The sequence below is a fragment of the Chlorocebus sabaeus genome, chromosome 10 (genome assembly GCF_047675955.1).
Source record: "Chlorocebus sabaeus isolate Y175 chromosome 10, mChlSab1.0.hap1, whole genome shotgun sequence".
Taxonomy (NCBI): Eukaryota; Metazoa; Chordata; class Mammalia; order Primates; family Cercopithecidae; genus Chlorocebus; species Chlorocebus sabaeus.
Genome location: NC_132913.1, coordinates 19,829,906 through 19,847,239, shown reverse-complemented (window position 1 = coordinate 19,847,239; position 17,334 = coordinate 19,829,906). Strand labels below are relative to the sequence as shown.

General features: G+C 43.4%; 1 protein-coding gene across 3 annotated transcripts in view; it reads right to left on the bottom strand.

Moving 5' to 3' along the window:
* The window catches only part of MGAT5 (alpha-1,6-mannosylglycoprotein 6-beta-N-acetylglucosaminyltransferase), a 328,044-nt gene that overhangs the window by 187,463 nt on the left and 123,247 nt on the right, over positions 1 to 17,334 (bottom strand). Inside the window, exons 1-2 of one of the 3 annotated variants that reach the window (XM_007964797.3) lie at positions 10,905 to 10,926; positions 10,397 to 10,776 (exon numbers count right to left, since the gene is read on the bottom strand). In XM_007964797.3, coding sequence (XP_007962988.1) covers positions 10,397 to 10,637 — 241 coding nt within the window. In that variant the 5' untranslated portion in view covers positions 10,638 to 10,776; positions 10,905 to 10,926. Of the gene's footprint in view, positions 1 to 10,396; positions 10,780 to 10,904; positions 10,927 to 17,334 lie in introns of those variants that run through there. The other 2 variants (XM_007964794.3, XM_007964792.3) reach the window with 2 other exon arrangements.

Here is a 17,334-nt window from a genome sequence, read left to right as displayed (position 1 = left end):
GGCTGCCATGATACTATGGCACAAAACCAACTATGCAATGAGCAAGGTCTTATATCTGAACTGCCAAAAATAATTTACATCTGTGCCTGCTCCTAAATCAAATCGCTTTTCACCATGGCTGCCCGAGAGGCAGAGCATGAACAACAGAGCCACAGAGCAGCTTCATTTGCTGCTCTGGAGAAACCGGCAAAGACAGGGCGTTAATGAGAAAGGAAGGTGCTAATGAAAAAAGAATTAACCTCAACCTCTTATTTCCATTGACTGTCAGGAATGTCAAGTTTCATCAATTATATATTTTAAAATTAATTTTAGAGTGACCTTTCCACAGAAAGATAATAGAGTTACAGTAATGACCCAAATAGAGTCCATTTATTATGTACGAGGACATTCAAAGCAGTATTTATAAAATAGTGTTATTACAGATAAGAACTGGAAATTACCCAAACACACAACAAAAAGATTAAATTACATTATGTCAGCCATTCATAAGATAGAATAAATCACTAGACTGTAAACTTAGGGAGGGCAGAGACCAAGTCTGCTTGTCATCTCTGTTTATGGCCACTAGCTATTAATAGCAGGAGTTCAATAAATATTTGTTAAGTGGATGGATAAAAAAGGAAAAGTGTACAGTCATCAAAAATACCTAATGGCATAAGGAAATGCAGTATCTTAATTTAAAAAAAGGCATATATTCATGTACATATAGACATATATACACACATGTATGTATCACTTTTTTTAAAAAGAAAAAAGGGAAATCAATCTTATTAGGTAAGATCTGCACTTAGAGGTAATATTTATTCTTTATTCCTCTCCATACTTCTTCATATGCTCTAATTTTACATAAAAATTCACATTATTTTCAAAGTCACAAAGGCATTAAGTGTTATTTTAAATATATATACATAGTACATGAGTTGTACTCTTAAGAATCAAAGATAGCCGGGCGCGGTGGCTCAAGCCTGTAATCCCAGCACTTTGGGAGGCTGAGACGGGCGGATCAAGAGGTCAGGAGATTGAGACCATCCTGGCTACCATGGTGAAACCCCGTCTCTACAAAAAAATACAAAAAACTAGCCAGGTGAGGTGGCGGGCGCCTGTAGTCCCAGCTACTCGGGAGGCTGAGGCAGGAGAATAGCGTGAACCTGGGAGGTGGAGCTCGCAGTGAGCTGATTTCCAGCCATTGCACTCCAGCCTGGGCAACAGAGCGAGACTCCGTCTCAAAAAAAAAAAAAAAAAGGAACAAAAAAAGAAATCAAAGATAATGCCACCAGTACCCTAAAGTCATGTAAGGCATTACCCACCAGAAACATCTTAGTGACCCTTACTGCCTTATCTCATTTGAATTTTAAAGCCACATGTTGGATAATTTGCCTGCTCCTAAACTGACAAAGGTGGCTTCCACCCTGCAGTGGTCCCAGGCAGCGGATTCTGGACACAAAAGGGCATACAACAATTATCACACAGTCAAAGAGCAGCTCAGATGCTCGGCAACACTGACTAGCCTTCTCTTCTGAGTTAGAACTACCGATTTAAGATTTCACCAGAACTTCTGCCCAGAAGCGAATGTTTTTCCTAAGGTGATGCAGAGGGTGTCATTACTATCGAGGAAATTTCCATGCATTGGAATCTGGTAAAGGACCCTACCTAGGCCTGTTGATGATATTAAGTGCTTTATGGAATCTGTTAACATCCAGAATAGAGTTCTTAGGCTATTCTCTGAATTTTCCTAACATGTAGCCAGCTGCATGGAACAGAAACAAAGACTTGTAGCCTTTTTTATAGAAAAGGTAAGGAATCAGAAGTGCTGAGAGGTCAAGCCTATTGTCATCCATTGTCCTCACCTGACACCAGGGCCCGCACCTTCTTGGAAAGGGTGGCCTTGCACACTACTCCTTCCTGCTCACTGTACCATGCCAGAAACACCACCACCACCAATGCCCTGGTTAGATACAAAGGTGAACTTGGCCACACCCAGCTTATCTTACAGCCCACAGAGGAAAACTATCTTTTGAAGAGGGCAATGACAACCACATCTAGTTTAGGAGGGTGGTGGCAAGCCTCACCTCTTCTGAAACAGAGCATATTTCCTCTCACATCTGGTCAGGCTCTACCCCTGTAAAGGCTAAGAACAGCTGCATAAACAGGTTGCTGAAGCCCTGTGTTCAAACGAATGAACAATGTCAGATCTACATGACCAGTTATGGCTGGGTGGTAACAGATGCAGGTACATATTCAAGTCAGAGTTAGTGATAACTAATAGGAAAGAATGCACTTTGATTAAGTACTAGTTAGGCACAGTGGCTCACACCTGTAATCCCAGCACTTTGGGAGGCTGAGGTGGGAGAATCACTTGAGGCCAGGAGTTTGAGACCAGCCTGGGCAACACAGTGAGATTCCATCTTTAGAAAAAATAACTTTTTTGTTTTAAAGTAGCCTAGCGTGGTGGCACGTGCCTACACTCTGGAGGCTGAGGTGGGCATAAGGCTTGAGTCTGGGAGGCGGAGGTTGCTAGAGCCATGATCACACTACTGTACTTCAGCCTTTGTGACACAGCAAGACTATCTCCGAAACAAGACAAAACAAAAATAAAACAAAAACACCAAAAAAAAAAAAAAGTACAAGAATAATCTAAGTCAATCTAAGTGCCTTAATAAACTTTGTCATTTGTAATCCTCACAACAAGCCTATGAGATTCAGTGATATTATACTGTCTGTTTTACAAAAGAGGAAGTAAGCTTTAAGATGATCGGTGACTTGTTCAAGGTCACACATCAGTAAGGAACACAACGTGTTCCATCCCTCCAACAGAAACACTAACTACCTTCCAGAATAAACAATAGTTTCCATGTCAGGATCATGCATAATAGCTACTTGGAGCCTCTTAGATGCAGAGCCCATAGGGAATTTCTTCTCATTTCCTGCTTCACTAAAAACATTATTGTGATTTTCAAATGAGTCCCAGCTGTAACTGTATCACACAGAACATCACCGAGTTTCGCCAAGGGCTGCTGCTATTCATTCATGGCTCCTACTATGTGCCAGGCAAAAGGTACTAAGTTCCGGGGCACAGCGGGGAACAAAACAGACCAAAGTCCCTGCTCTTTCAGAACTTACATTGTAAGCGGGAGAGACACACGATCAGCTCATACAACAAATACTTGATGCTAAGTAGCTTGAGTGTTATAAAGAATGAGAGTAACAGTGGGCTTGGGCCCTCCTGTGAAGGAGGGAAGGCTAACTTCTCTGAAACAGAAGGAATGGGCATGGCTGTGTTCTAACAAACTTTATTTACAAACAAAGAAGGAAGAGAGGAAGGGGTGGGGGAGAGCAAATGCAGAGGCGCAGAGACAGGTGAATGCTCAGCCACCACACAACAGTCTTGACCTAGAAGACAGCCACCATGCCTTAGTAGACTTGAGAGGGTGTGGAGCTTTTTAGGGTGTCTGCAGCAGCATGAGGTCTGCCCAAGCACTTCTGACAGCAAAAGAGCACCAGGACACAGTTGGGAAGAAGCAGAGGGTCATAGAGAGCTATGGCCGCCAGGTAAGACAAGGGACATTCTGAGCCTTATCGTTTGAACATGGCAATGGCAGACTCCAACCCTACACATGTGCGTGCAATCCCTCCTCAATCCAGACTTGAAGTAGTGGTGCTGCATGAAAGAAAGGGTCTTAATGACTGAGGAGTAGAAAAATGAGCCCCTTATTCTGAGTTTACTTCTCCTGTCTAAAACATTCCCAAGGTCTTCCTCAGACCTTTTGACTGGCCTGGGTGTGCTTGTGAACTTGGCCTGACTTTGATGAGGATACTGGGCAGGCTGGACTCTACCACAGGATGGCTGGAAAAGTCCCAAGCCACAGAGAGGCCCATTTTTAGGTTCCAAGCTTTTTAAACCAAAAAGCCCTTTCTTTAATCACATCAGCCACGTCACCATAGAGTAACTAAAGCCTTCTCAGACACACCAAACAGGCCAGCTATTTTTTCCCCTACCAGTTTCACTCCAAGAACAGTGCATTTCCCTCAAGGGCAGGGAATTTCTACTTTGGCAACAGTGGTTTTCCACATTATCCCACAACAGTCCCAGTCCTCGAAAAAAAATAAAGACAGAAAGAAAAAAAAGAAACCATTCCTATTCCTTGACCGTATTTCCCTATTTGTAGGAAGAGAGACACAAAAGAAAAGTGAGGGGAAAAAAAACCCTAAAAAACCCTTTACATGCTTGCATCTTTAATGAAATCCAACCTGTTTTTATTCCTTTTTCACAAGAGAGGTGGAAGGCAACACTTGCAAAAGCTCGCATTCAAATCTCAGAACATTATCTGGATCTGCAACACACAGCAGCTGCTAACCTTTCAGGGCAATCTTCAGCAGTCCTAAATGGTGTTAACATCTTAGATACAGCATCCCAAGCCAATGAGGGCCAATCAGAAGCCCACTTGCAGTTACCTCTCCACTGCCCCCAACCAGCAACCAAAAGCCCTGGGCTGGTTCTCCAACCCTGGTGTATGCCTCCTTAAGGAGAGAACTTCCTTCCTCCCACAGAGAAAGCAGTGAACTATAGGGTGAGGTCGAGGTCTGGTTTCCACATACGAACATCTATATTGATACCAGAAGCCACAGCCTACAGGGCTCTGCATGAGCTGCTGGCTTCTCACCGCCTCAAACACCTTCCATGCCACTCCTTGCTCACTTTGTTCTAGCTACAGTGGCCTCCCTTCTACCCTGGAGTGCACATGCTGGCCTTAGGGCCTAGCACACACCATGCCTTCTCCCTGGCATGCTCTGCCTCCACCTCTCTCTTTCCACTGTACCTGGCTGCTCCTTGGTGTCATTTGGTTAAAAGTTACCTCCAGAGAGAGAGGTGACCTTCCAGTGCAAAGTAGCCACTCAGATATTTTTTTATTATTTATTTATTTATTTATTTATTTATTTTTTGAGACGGAGTCTCCCTCTGTCGCCCAGGCTGGAGTGCAGTGGCACAATCTCGGCTCACTACAAGCTCCGCCTCCCAAGTTCATACCATTCTCCTGCCTCGGCCTCCTGAGCAGCTGGGACTACAGGTGCCCGCCACCATGTACCACCAAAAAAAAAAAAAAAAATACTACTTTTTTTGTATTTTTAGTAGAGACGGGATTTCACCATATTAGCCAGGCTGGTCTTGATCTCCTGACCTTGTAATCCACCCGCCTCGGCCTCCCAAAGTGCTGGGATTACAGGCATCAGCCACCATACCTGGCCACCCCTCAAATATTTTAAATCCTATCCCCATTTTTCTTCCTGGAATGTACTCTGCTATCTGACTTTCTCTTGTTTATTATTTCTTCCTTCCAAAGATAACAAAGCATCTATGAGAGCAGGGCCTTTGTCCATCTGTTTCTCACTGTATGCACAAAATGTGGGGGATAGTCCAGCCAATGACAGACATTTCCTGAAGGACCAGGCTTGAAAAACAGAAGCCAAAGGGCCAGTCTAGGACTAAAAAGCTCAGGGAACCAGGAGACAGGCAGAAGGTAGGGAAGAAGAGCAGGCACACAGAACCGGGAGGTCAAGGAGGAATCAGGCAGCAGGCAGGTGGGATGGGGGTCGGCAGAGAGAAACTGGGAGCCCACAGCTGCTTGAGCCTGAGCTGGCAGCTTTTCTAGGACAGCGCCCCAGCCCAGAGAAGCCAGGGTTAACAAGGTGTGGATGGACCATGAAGGGAAATGTCACCTCACCTCAGGTTTCCATTACTGTTCATTAGAGAACACAAGCGGACTGGGTCTGTCCAGTTAGATAAGAGATATCACTAGGCATCAGAATTTGGGTCAGGCTGTTGGAGACAGAGATCAATTCACCTCAGAAACAAGAATCGCATTGACTCGGGTGAGTGGCACCATCCATGACACAATTCCCGAGACATCACTGGCAGGCATGGCCCCTGCCACACTGGCTGGGAGATGCAGATGGGGCTCTCCTCTGCTGACCTGCAGAGGGCTCTGGCTCTATACTTGCCTGGGAGGCAAAAGCCAACACACTCCTCTCTAGACTGACAGAGTAATACACAGAAAAGTCCTCCACACTCCAATAACAAATGCACTGAATGTTCCACACGGGCTGCCCAGGAGATCTTCCGAGTATCACTTTGGAGTTGCCAAATCCCAAAGAAGTTCAGAAGTCTCTTTTCAAATCACCCAAACAAGGATGGGTTGGGGCAGGGAAGATACTCTTCAAGTTCTATTATTGAGTACTAGTCACAAGCCACACTAACAGCCAACAATAAGCACACAATGTCGGGCACCTGACACACAGCACCTTGCTCTTGTCTCACAGTCCTTGGTGAGAGGCACTGACACCCCACTTTCAAGCAGTTTTGTGCTTCTAGGGCCTAAGTCATGCAGGCAGGATATGGCAAAGACAAACCAGTTGGCTCCAAAACCCATGCTCCTAACCACTACAACTCTCGACCTGCCACTTAGAAGAAGCATTTTCAGAGGCCAGAGAAATGCTGCATTTATATATGTGCACCTTAACACAAGCATGAAAGAGACTTGGGACACACACATACCCACAAAATCCAGTAGATAGAGAGACTCACTAACAGACTATCTAGGTCAGAGACTGATAAACATTTTTGGTAAAGAACCAGACAGTAAATATTTAGGCTTTGCAGTCTGTATGACAACTACTCAACTCTGCCATTATAGTGCAAAAGCAGCCACAGACTGCATATAATCAAATGGGCATGGCTTTCTTTACAAACACAGGTACCAAGGAAGACTTGGCCCATAGGCCATGGTTTGATGACTCTGCCTTAGACCATGGGAGTCCTGGGAAGTAGCTGAATCAATAAGGAACTTGATCAGATGAGTATTTAGAATAACTATGGTGACTGCTGATCGATGGATTCAGAATGTTTCAGATGTATTATTAAATAAATACTGGATTTATCATGTTTATCTGTTATTGCATTTGTTACAAACAAGTGGGAGTGGAGGTGTTCCAATAAAACTATTTACACAATCAGACAAATGTCCTGAATTTAGAGCACAGGTCATAGTTCACTGAGCCCTGCTGCCCTGGAATCTCTAACCAGAAATTCTAATAAATCAGCATCTAAAATCAGCTACTACAATCCCTCAAATACCTACTGTAGACCCATTTATCCTGAGAGCCTCTGATTATACCAATATGGGGATGAGAGAAAGAAGGAATTTTTTTCTTCATTTTGCTGGATTCATTTAAACCAGACACAAATCCCAGCCATACAGGATCAACTCTTCACTCTTTCAAAGCAGATGTGTAGGCAGTGCACTGCACATAGGCTGCATTTATGGCAAAAAAAAAAAAAAAAAAAAAAAAAGAGACTGCAAACTAATGGCCCATGCATCCCCAACACCGTTCTGCCAGCCCAGCTACACTACTAAGAATCCTACAGTCTCTGCACCACTATGTGACATTAACTGCCAGGGCTGCCTGCATGTCACACAATGTTACTGATACTGACAGATTCCAAGGGAAGCATATGTCATCAGAATGGCTCTCCAGCTTCTAGGACTGGCCCTGGACTATACTAATCCCTAGTACGATCCTCTCGTTCAATCTAAATTGTTGGTGCCAGAACTGGAAACCAGGGGTAAGACTAGGCTTTCAAGTTTAAAATAACTAAAATCAGGCCATGCACGGTGGCTCACACCTATAATCCCAGCACTATGGGAGGTCGAAGCGGGCGGACCACCTGAGGTCAGGTGTCCGAGACCAGCCTGGCCAACATGGTGAAACCCCATCTCTACTAAAAATACAACAAGCAGCTGGGCGTGGTGGTGTGTGCCTGTAATCCCAGCTACTCTGTAGGCTGAGGCTTGAACCTGGGAGGCGGAGGTTGCAGTGAGCCAAGATCATACCATTGCATTCCAGCTTGGGCAACAAAGCAAGACACTATCTCAGAAACAAACAAAAAACCTAAAACCAGTTATCTGCTTGATAACATCCTTAAAAAGATGATGTCAGATGGCGTTTGTGGTTTCCACTCTTAGTACAGTTCTCCAAGGTGGCAGGAAGGGGACAATTATCACATGTCTAAAGACATTTTGACTGTCACAACTAGGGAGCTGTTACTGGCATCTAGTGGGTAGAGACCCCAGAGATGCTGCTGAAATCCTATCCACAATCAAGACCTATTTAGACCAAAATGTCAATAGCACCAAATGAGACACCATGTCTTAGGAGGATCTCACCATGTGATAACCCCCAATACCTCAAGCACATGCATACAAGTCCAATTAAATTCCAGAAACTCAGCTCCCAAAACCACTTTGATATGTTAAAGTTGATTAGAAGAAAGATAAAACTAGCAGTGTGAGTTAGAGTTGCTCATGTGACCTGTTTGATTGTTTCTTTGTTGTTTTTGAGAAAAATAAATTATTTTGCTAAGGTTCATCTACAAAAGTATGTTGGAATGAATAATTTCTATAGTTTCTTTGAGATGCAAAGTCCTATGATTACAAGCATATAAGGTGGCTGAAATTCTAACAGCCTATTCTGAGATTTTTTTGTAACTTAAAAAATAATATCTCTGTGAGGCTGAAAAGCTAAGACCAAATTATTGTCCTTAAGTAGGGAAGCCTTCCCTATGAGATTTTTAGCAGTACACAAGAAATCAAAACAGCCAAAACAACTGGAGAAATTTAAAGCCTACAAATTTGCTATTTGTGGAGCTGCTTCTTGGCCATAGAAAAGGTTTGAAAGACTAAGAGAAACAAGAGAAAATTACCACTGAGCTGTAACTCTTTCCCTTCAAAGCTATAACATGAAATGCATACAACCAGAAACTTTAAAACTGTACCTGTGTTACCTGCTACGTTATATACATTGGTAACACTAATGGTGACAATCAACTTTATTTTCTGTTGGTTTATCTCAACTACTCTGGAAACGTTACAGAAGTGTGAGTCAATGAGGAATTTTAAAATGCAACTCTAGGAAAAACTACCTAGTTGTTTTTCAGTGTAAGTTCCCACAGTCGAATCCCATTTTTTAAATCCATCAGTTCAAAAAAGGTACCATTTTATTTAGATATATTAAAAGCCAATGCCTACACTTTTAACAGATTAAAAGCAGAGTATGATTATTTACATAGTAAGAACTAGAAAATAATTTCTACAATGTTCCTTAGAAGCATCTTCTATAATAAATATAAACACACACACACGTGTATATAAAATTTTACATATTTTTAAAAACAAGTTTTTTTCCCCTTTTGGAAAGAAAAAAATACATGTATAACTGAGTATGATTTCCTGTGTCTGAACTCAAACTGCACTGAACTGTTGCTGCACATTTTTGGGAATCACGATTTGAACTCTGCATACTTCAGGGCACCTTCCTTGAGTGGGTCACAAAACAGAACTCCACTTTCTCCACCTCACCTAACCCCATTCTTGTATCTCATCTATACTATCATGGAGACTACTTCAGTGAGACCACTGAAACCTCAATTCAATGATCAGACTCTTTCACTCAACAACAGGTCATCTTCTACAGACCAATTCTGCTCTGCAAAACACAGCATATTTTAAAATCCATTTGCAATTTTTTTGTAAGTATTTGTGTATATATTTTTGTGTGTGTATATGTAAAATATCAGAAAAATACACACTGAAATGTTAATTGTGGTTATTGCCTGGAGTAGTAGACTTATGTGTAATTTTTTTCTTTTTTTGCTTGTCTACAGCTTCCAGCTTTTTCTATATTAAACATAAAAGAAAAATAAGTTACATTCCATATGTGTATCTTTTTACTCTTTATGATTTCAAAAATAATTCTGAAAAAAAAATTCTTTTAAAAAAAAGCAACAAGTACACAAAGATTCCTTTTAAAGTGAGGGCAATTAGAGACAAGGGCAAGAAGAAGAGCAACATAACCTCAAGAAGCCAAAGATTAAAACTCACCAGGATGCAAGTGCCAGTGTCCTACTTATTGGCTGGAGGGAGGCACACAATTGGCTCTAAGTTTACTGGCTTCCATTCCTCCCCATCCTCTTCACCTCACCCCCACCAGCCTTAATTAAGTTTTGTTTAGGGAACGATGAGAATATTTTTCAGCATTCCCTGAACTCACTCCCACATGAGATCACATGGTTCCTGAAATGTGCTCAGGGAGAAGGAGCTAGCTGCAAACACAACCAATAGAGCCCTAACTGTCCTAACCCATTGATTCCAGGGGAAAGTGTGTCTGCATACACCAGCTCAGAACAATGAAAATGGCACTGCTTAAATTAATTTCCTAAAGATGCCTCTCTGTGTGCAATTCACTGCTTATGAAGGCATGACAAGACCATGTCTGGGAGCTTCTAGGGCCATTTTCAAGGCCAAGGCACACTTTAATGGAGAGGTCCCAGAAACACAGTGCTTACCATAAGCTGTCATGACTCCAGCGTATGGCCCATCCACCACATTCCTGTTTTCTTCTGCCAGTGCCTTGATGTACCTTTTGCTGAGGTCCAGGATCTGCTCACGCAGCATGGAGCTGCTTTCAGGCTGAGTTCGCTGCTGGATGGTAAAGTGCAGAAGCATCATACCCCAAATGAAGCCAAAAGTCACCAGGAAAAAGCCCAGCTTCTGAGAGGACAACTTCCACGGAGTAAAGACAGCCATTGCTCTCCAGCAACTTCACCTGTCCTTGGCTCTTAACGCGTAGAAGATAGACACAAATTCATGGTGTAGGTTCAGTGTGAGAGTCTGCTGGTCTCACTCTGGCTCCTGTGTCAGCTGATTGCCTTTCCTCACTTCCATTCTGCTGTGAAGGAGGAGAAGAATTAGCAAAGTAGTCATGGCACAATACAGCAAAATAAACCAGAAGCCATGTTTTCACTTGAATACCTCTAAGTAAAATGTTAACTCTTAAATTTCCTGGTTCAATACCTTATGATTCAGGATCTGTAAGCTGAGGGGAAATCTGGCTAGGCAACAAGAAGCTAAGCAAATATGAAGGGGGAAGTGTGTAACTGTGTGTGTTAACAGGTGTAGTGGGGCTGTTCCAGCCTGGACCAAATTCAAAACAGGAAGTTTGTTTTGCAAGGTGGGGAGGAGATGGAAGGATATTTCACTGAATGTCAGCAAAAACCCAAGCAGAGGGTGGAGTCATATCACCATCAGGTACTTTTGTGTGCCTGTAACTTAAGCTTACAAAGTCATTATTATGTGCTTCTGGCAAGGACTAGAACATGCAACTGGTGAGGTGAGCAAGAAAGTGGATGCCCCCTTGGGGGTAACTAAACAAGGAAGAGGTAGATTGCTCCATCTTATTTGAGCATGGCCAGCTTTCACTATCAGTGTTTAGAGATGAGATGGCTCTCTCAGGGCCACCAGGCAACCTCTCTAGGTGCACCAGCACAGAGAAGATATGCCAGAGGTACAAGCGGGGGTAACGCTTTCCCAGCTACATGAGGGAAAGCTATACCTCACTGCTCAGTTGCATGCTGTAGCACAAGAAATGTGGAACACCTGGCAGGCAGATTTTCTGTGGTTCTCACTTTCACTCCCACCATGAGGCAAAATGAGACATTAAAAGACAGAGTAGTTTCAATATTAATGCAGCCAGATCCTATCTAACGCAAGTACAGACCAGGCCACTCTTCTCAATCAGGGCTTCCAACAAGTAGGACCTGAGCACAGGTTGCAAATGGTTACCAGTATGCCCATCCCTTCAGCCAGAGTCCTGGGCCCAATACCAGTCAGCTTACGAACAGTGCCACTTTCTAAGTGCCACTCAAGGGACAGACTGAGCAATGATCCCGATATAAGGGACTAACCCAGGATGTACTTCAAAGTGTACATATATGCTTTAAAGGATTCTTCTTTGCAAGTAGCCCAAAAGAAAATGGTAGCAGGATCTTGAAGCAATTAGCTTTCAGAGCCCTGGATCACTGTTGGTCTGCCTCTTACTGTTTTCCCCTTGCCTATCAACAGAGTAACCAGTAGTTGGTAGTACTACTATTAATAAAAATAAATTATAAATTCTAGCTATGTCCCAGACATTGTGACACACAATCTTTTGTGGCTTAGCTCACTGAATCCTCAGAAGTTCTGTATGGTAAGAAGTATGAATATTATCATCTCTGTTTTATGAGAAGCATGAGAAAATAAAGGCAAAAGGTGATTAACTTGGCAAAGGTCAGCCAGCTATGCGGCAGAGGACTGACCATCTAGGCATGGCCCAGGGGTTATTAAACCATGCCCCACCTTCCCTATGTCATCCTCACTCCCCCAACAGCCTGTTTGTATATGGCAGATGATGATATGTATATGCTTAATGGGTCATGAAAAGCAATAAAGAATATGTAACTGATACTCTATGTAGCCCACAAGGCCTAAAATATTTACTACCTACCTCTTAACAGAAAAGATTTGCCAACCTCTCAATTCTAGACCAGTGGTTCTCCAAATGTGGTCCCAAACTCAGTAACGGCAGCATCGCCAGTGAGAAATGTGAATTTTCAGGCCCCACCCACACCCACTGAATCAGCAACTGGGGAGATGTGGTCCACAGTCTACACTTTAACAAGTCTCGAGGTGATTCTGATGCACACTCAAGTTTCAGAGCCCTTGACCAGGCAGTCTGATTCCAGACCCATACATTCCATCACTATTCAATACCACCACAATGCTCATTAAAATGAGGCTCAACTTCTGTCTTATACTATGACATAAGTTCTTCTGCCCCATCACACCCCTCTCCCCCTATGTACCTGCTGGTCTGCTCATCACCACAAACCCTGCACATGCTTCCTGAGGGGCTTCCCAGTCTTCATTCGGCTGCTCCTCCCACCCAGCTGGCACATGAGTGCTCTCCATTATGCTGACAATCAAACCCAGCCTGTCTGCCAAACCCCAGCTCCAGTCCCACCTGCCTCAGACCACTTTCCCCAGGGCTCCAGCCTGCAGTGTTCCTTTCCTAGTCTTACAGCACTTTTGACAATGGAATACTATTCAACCAGAAAAAAAGAGAGAAATCCTGTCTTTTGCAGCAACAGGGATAAACCTGAAGGACATTATGCTAAATAAAATAATCCAGGCACAGAAAGGCAAATACTGTACAATCTCACATGCAGACGCTAAAAAGTTGGTATCATAGGAGATAACAGAACAGTGGTTACCAGGGGTGGGGAGGAGAGAGGGGGAGGAGAGAGGGGGAGGAGAGAGGGGGAGGAGAGAGGGGGAGGAGAGAGGGGGAGGAGAGAGGGGGAGGAGAGAGGGGGAGGAGAGAGGGGGAGGAGAGAGGGGGAGGAGAGAGGGGGAGGAGAGAGGGGGAGGAGAGAGGGGGAGGAGAGAGGGGGAGGAGAGAGGGGGAGGAGAGAGGGGGATGGGGAGGGAGTGGTCAGTAGGTAAAAAGTTACAGTTAGGAGGAATAAATTCTGGTGTTCTATTGCACAGCAAGGTGACTATGGTTAATAATAATGTATATTTCTAAAAGAGACAATTTTAAGTGTTCTCACCACAAAAGTAGTGATAATTATTTGGGGGTGATGTGCATGCTAACTACCCTAATTTGATCATTTCACAATGTATATGTGGACTGAATCTCACATTGTACTCCATTATTATGTATAATTATTGTATCAAATTTTTAAAAAAATTTAAAACAGGGAATAAAGGAGTATTATGAGTTAAAAACACCGGTCCACCTTGGATTGTTTAAAGTTTCTATGTGTGACTCCATGACATACTTTAGGAAGCCCCTCGTCCAACACACACCTTCCCAGAGAAAGGCACTGACCACAGTGGCACAATAAAGTATCTACTAAGTGAATATGTCGCCTAGGGCACTACAGGACTTTATTCAGCCCTTCTAACTGCAGGCCAACCAACCAGCACCTGCCCTCTTTCCTTCCTCTACACCGCTCCAAGTCTATATTGAGCATGAACTGCCATCAGGCCCTGGTGACTGAACAGTGAACAAGATGGAATTTCTACCCAAAGGGGCTGACACTCTGAAAGCCACATTACGAACTAGATGCTGCACCTAGCTCCTTGGGAATTGGCTTTTTTTTTTTTTTTTTTTTTAAATAACCCATACTCATTACTTAATTTTACCCAGGGCTGAAGGAATTTTCCTAGGGCAAGCCAATGAGGTGCTATATCAAAAAAGGTGATTTTCTTTCACTATTTTAGTAAAGAGCCCGAATCACTGGCAGGAATTAGCTGTCCACTTTCAGACAGGAAGCCCCACTCTACTTCCTCAATTAACCCTACTAAATAGGCTGCTCAAGCTGTGCAGTTAAAACAAAGATCAAGGGCTAGGACCTGAACGATGCCTTCCTTAGAAGGTAGAAAGCTTCTTCTCCATCCTTGCCTTGGAGAGGGTCCAACACATCCAGATGGTGTATTACAGGGGCAAAGAGATGGCCAAAAAATCTCAGCCTAGGTAAAATTATCCCAGTTCAGAGACATGCAAATTTGAAGTGAAAATCCCTAGCTATGAGGAGTTCAGAGTAGAGTTCTGATTAGTGAGGGCCCAGATTTTAAGTGACTATAGAAGTGCCAGGAAACTTCTCTTCTCCAGTGGTACTTAGAGCTTGAAATGATATAAACGATATCAGCATACACACAGCACACATAGAGAATCACAGACTGCATCTCTACAATTCCTATTGAGATGACAGAACTTAAGACTTTTCAAAAGCGTTATTCAGGAGACACCTTTCTCTCTCACAGTAACAGGTGGACAACGAGGAGGATAATGAACAGCCATCCTCACAGAGTCTTGATGCCACAAAATGACAAGGAGGATCATCAGGAATGACCAGACAATTAATGAAGAAGCCCTAGACTAACAGTGATCAAGAAGTTGTTGCTGGAGCTAAGAAGATGCCTACCTCCAGACCTCCTAACAGCTGGGTCCTCTAGCTAAGTGCATCCAATGGGCACAGTGGGACTATACAGTGGATCTCAGAAGACCTTGTTGCCAACCAGAGTAACGTCAGCTCATGGCTGTGACTTCATCAATTTACCTCCAGAAAAAAGTCTGCACCAAGTCTGTTTGCAGAATTAGCCACTCCAACATGCATACCCTCTATCCTACTTCCTAAAAGGGTAGCAATCACCTTGCCCCTTCCCACTCACGCCTCAACACAACAAAATCATCTTCCACCTTTCTAAAGATCATCAGAGATCTCTGGCAAAGAAATATGTCAATTCTGAAAACAAAAAAAAAGCACATGAAAAAATGCTTAACATCATTAGTCATTAGAGGAAATGCAAATCAAAACCACAATGAGATACCAACTTCACATTCGTAAGGATATACAGATAAGAACAAGTGTTGGTGAAGATGTGGAGAAATTGGAACCCTCATCTACCACTGGTGGGAATGCCAAATGGTGCAGCCAGTGTGGGAAATAATCTGGCAGCTCCTCAAATAGTTAAACATGGAGTTACCATATGACCCAAACAATTCTGCTTCTAGGAATTCTCCCAAGAGAAATGAAAATACGTGTCTACACAAAAACTTATACACAGAAGTATTCAGCAGCAGTATCCATACTCAGCAGTATTATCCATAACAAACAAAAGTGAAACCAGCCCAATGTGCATCAACTGAGGAAACAAAACTGCCATATCCATGCAATTAAATATTATCTGGCTATAAAAAAGAATGAACTGATTATGCTACACATAGATGACTCTTAAGAACATTATACTAAGCGAAAAAAAGTCACAAAAAAACACATATTGCATGATTCCATTTATATTAAATGTCTAGAATAGGCAAATCTGTAAAGGCAGAAAATACATTAGTACTTGCTTAGGGCTGGGGTATGGAGAATGGAGGAAATGAGAGGTGATAGGTTAGGTGTATAGGGTTTTTCTAGGGTGCAACAAAAAGGTTCTAAAAATTGTGGTGATGGGAGTATAATTCTGTGGACATACCAAAAGCCATGGAGTCGTATACTTTTAAATGGGAGGATGGGTATGATATGTGTATTATATCTCCAAAAAAAAAAAAAAAAAAAAAAGCAAGTCCACCTCTAAAGCTATGGGGAAAAGGAAGAGTTTGGTTTAGAGCAGACAGATGAGTGTCATGGGCCTAGCACAGCCAAGATCAGGTAGCATAGCCAAGACCAGGGCAGGAACTAACGGCTGGCCATGGGCCTAGCAACAGAAGCAACTCACAGTGATCTACTTACAGTTCACCACATACGACCGCTCTTATAACCTCTGGATCACAACCTCACAGGCCTTCCTTTAGAAGGCTCCTGGCAAATGCCAATTTCTCAACCCACCTGAGAACACTGAGCAGCAGCCCAGTTCCAATGGAGTGAGAACCAGACCAACGAAGCAGTTCCTCCATGTGGCCATCCAACATCCCTGGAGGCCCTATTTCTTACATAAGGGCCTGCCTCCTGATATCCTTTGTTTATCAGAGGATAAACAAAGGCAGAAAAGTCCATCCCTTCAGAAGCAATGCCAGCCCCAAGCAGAGATTTGATCTCTTCCAATAGCCCTGCAGGACAATACCATCCCATGTGCCACATTCACATAGGACAGTGCTGCTTTAACTTAGTGGTCCCCAGACCTCTCTGTCCTCTCTGTGTACCACCTGAGCTCCTTCATAGACATCCTTAAATGGTGGCTAGGGGGCCTACATTTAGCTTCACCCTGTACAGTAACCTTCAAGAAATCCTAAGTCGGCTATGTCCACCCAATTTCCTTGGAAAATCCCACCCACATCTCCAGCCTCCAATCTCACTCCACCTCCTGCATAAAGCCTCCAGGGGCTCCCTAGACTGAGGGGAGCTCCCCTTCCTTGGAGTACTCGTACTCACTCCCCTTCCGTGGAATACTCGTACTCACAGCAGTTCGTGCTCCTTCCTTGCTCTACAGGACTATCCCGTTTCATCTCGCCTATGGGGTCTGTGAGGCCCCCAAAGACAAGAAATGCTGGCAGTTGCCATGCCTGGCACACAGCGGGTGGTCATTAAGTGTTTGCTAAATGAAAGGACAGGATGGTGGAAATGAGGTGAAGAAATACAAATTAGCAAAGATCTCCAAGACCTCCTTCTGGTATCAGCCACAGAACCTGGGCATTCTGACAGTACATTTGCACCTTACTTTTTGCAAGATTTTACCCTTAGTAGTGAAACCCTTGAAGAGGCAGGGTTAAACTACAGTGGATATGATGGCAGTCAGGCATTAACAGAGAAGAAAACTGAAAAACACTCCAGAAAAAAATTCTAGTGGGACAGGGCAGTGAGATTACAGAAACAAAATATGTCTAAGACAAGGGATGGAGGGGAAAGCACCAGGGAACCTTTCTCGGAGGCTACTTGTCTTGTCACTGTTATGCTGAGAA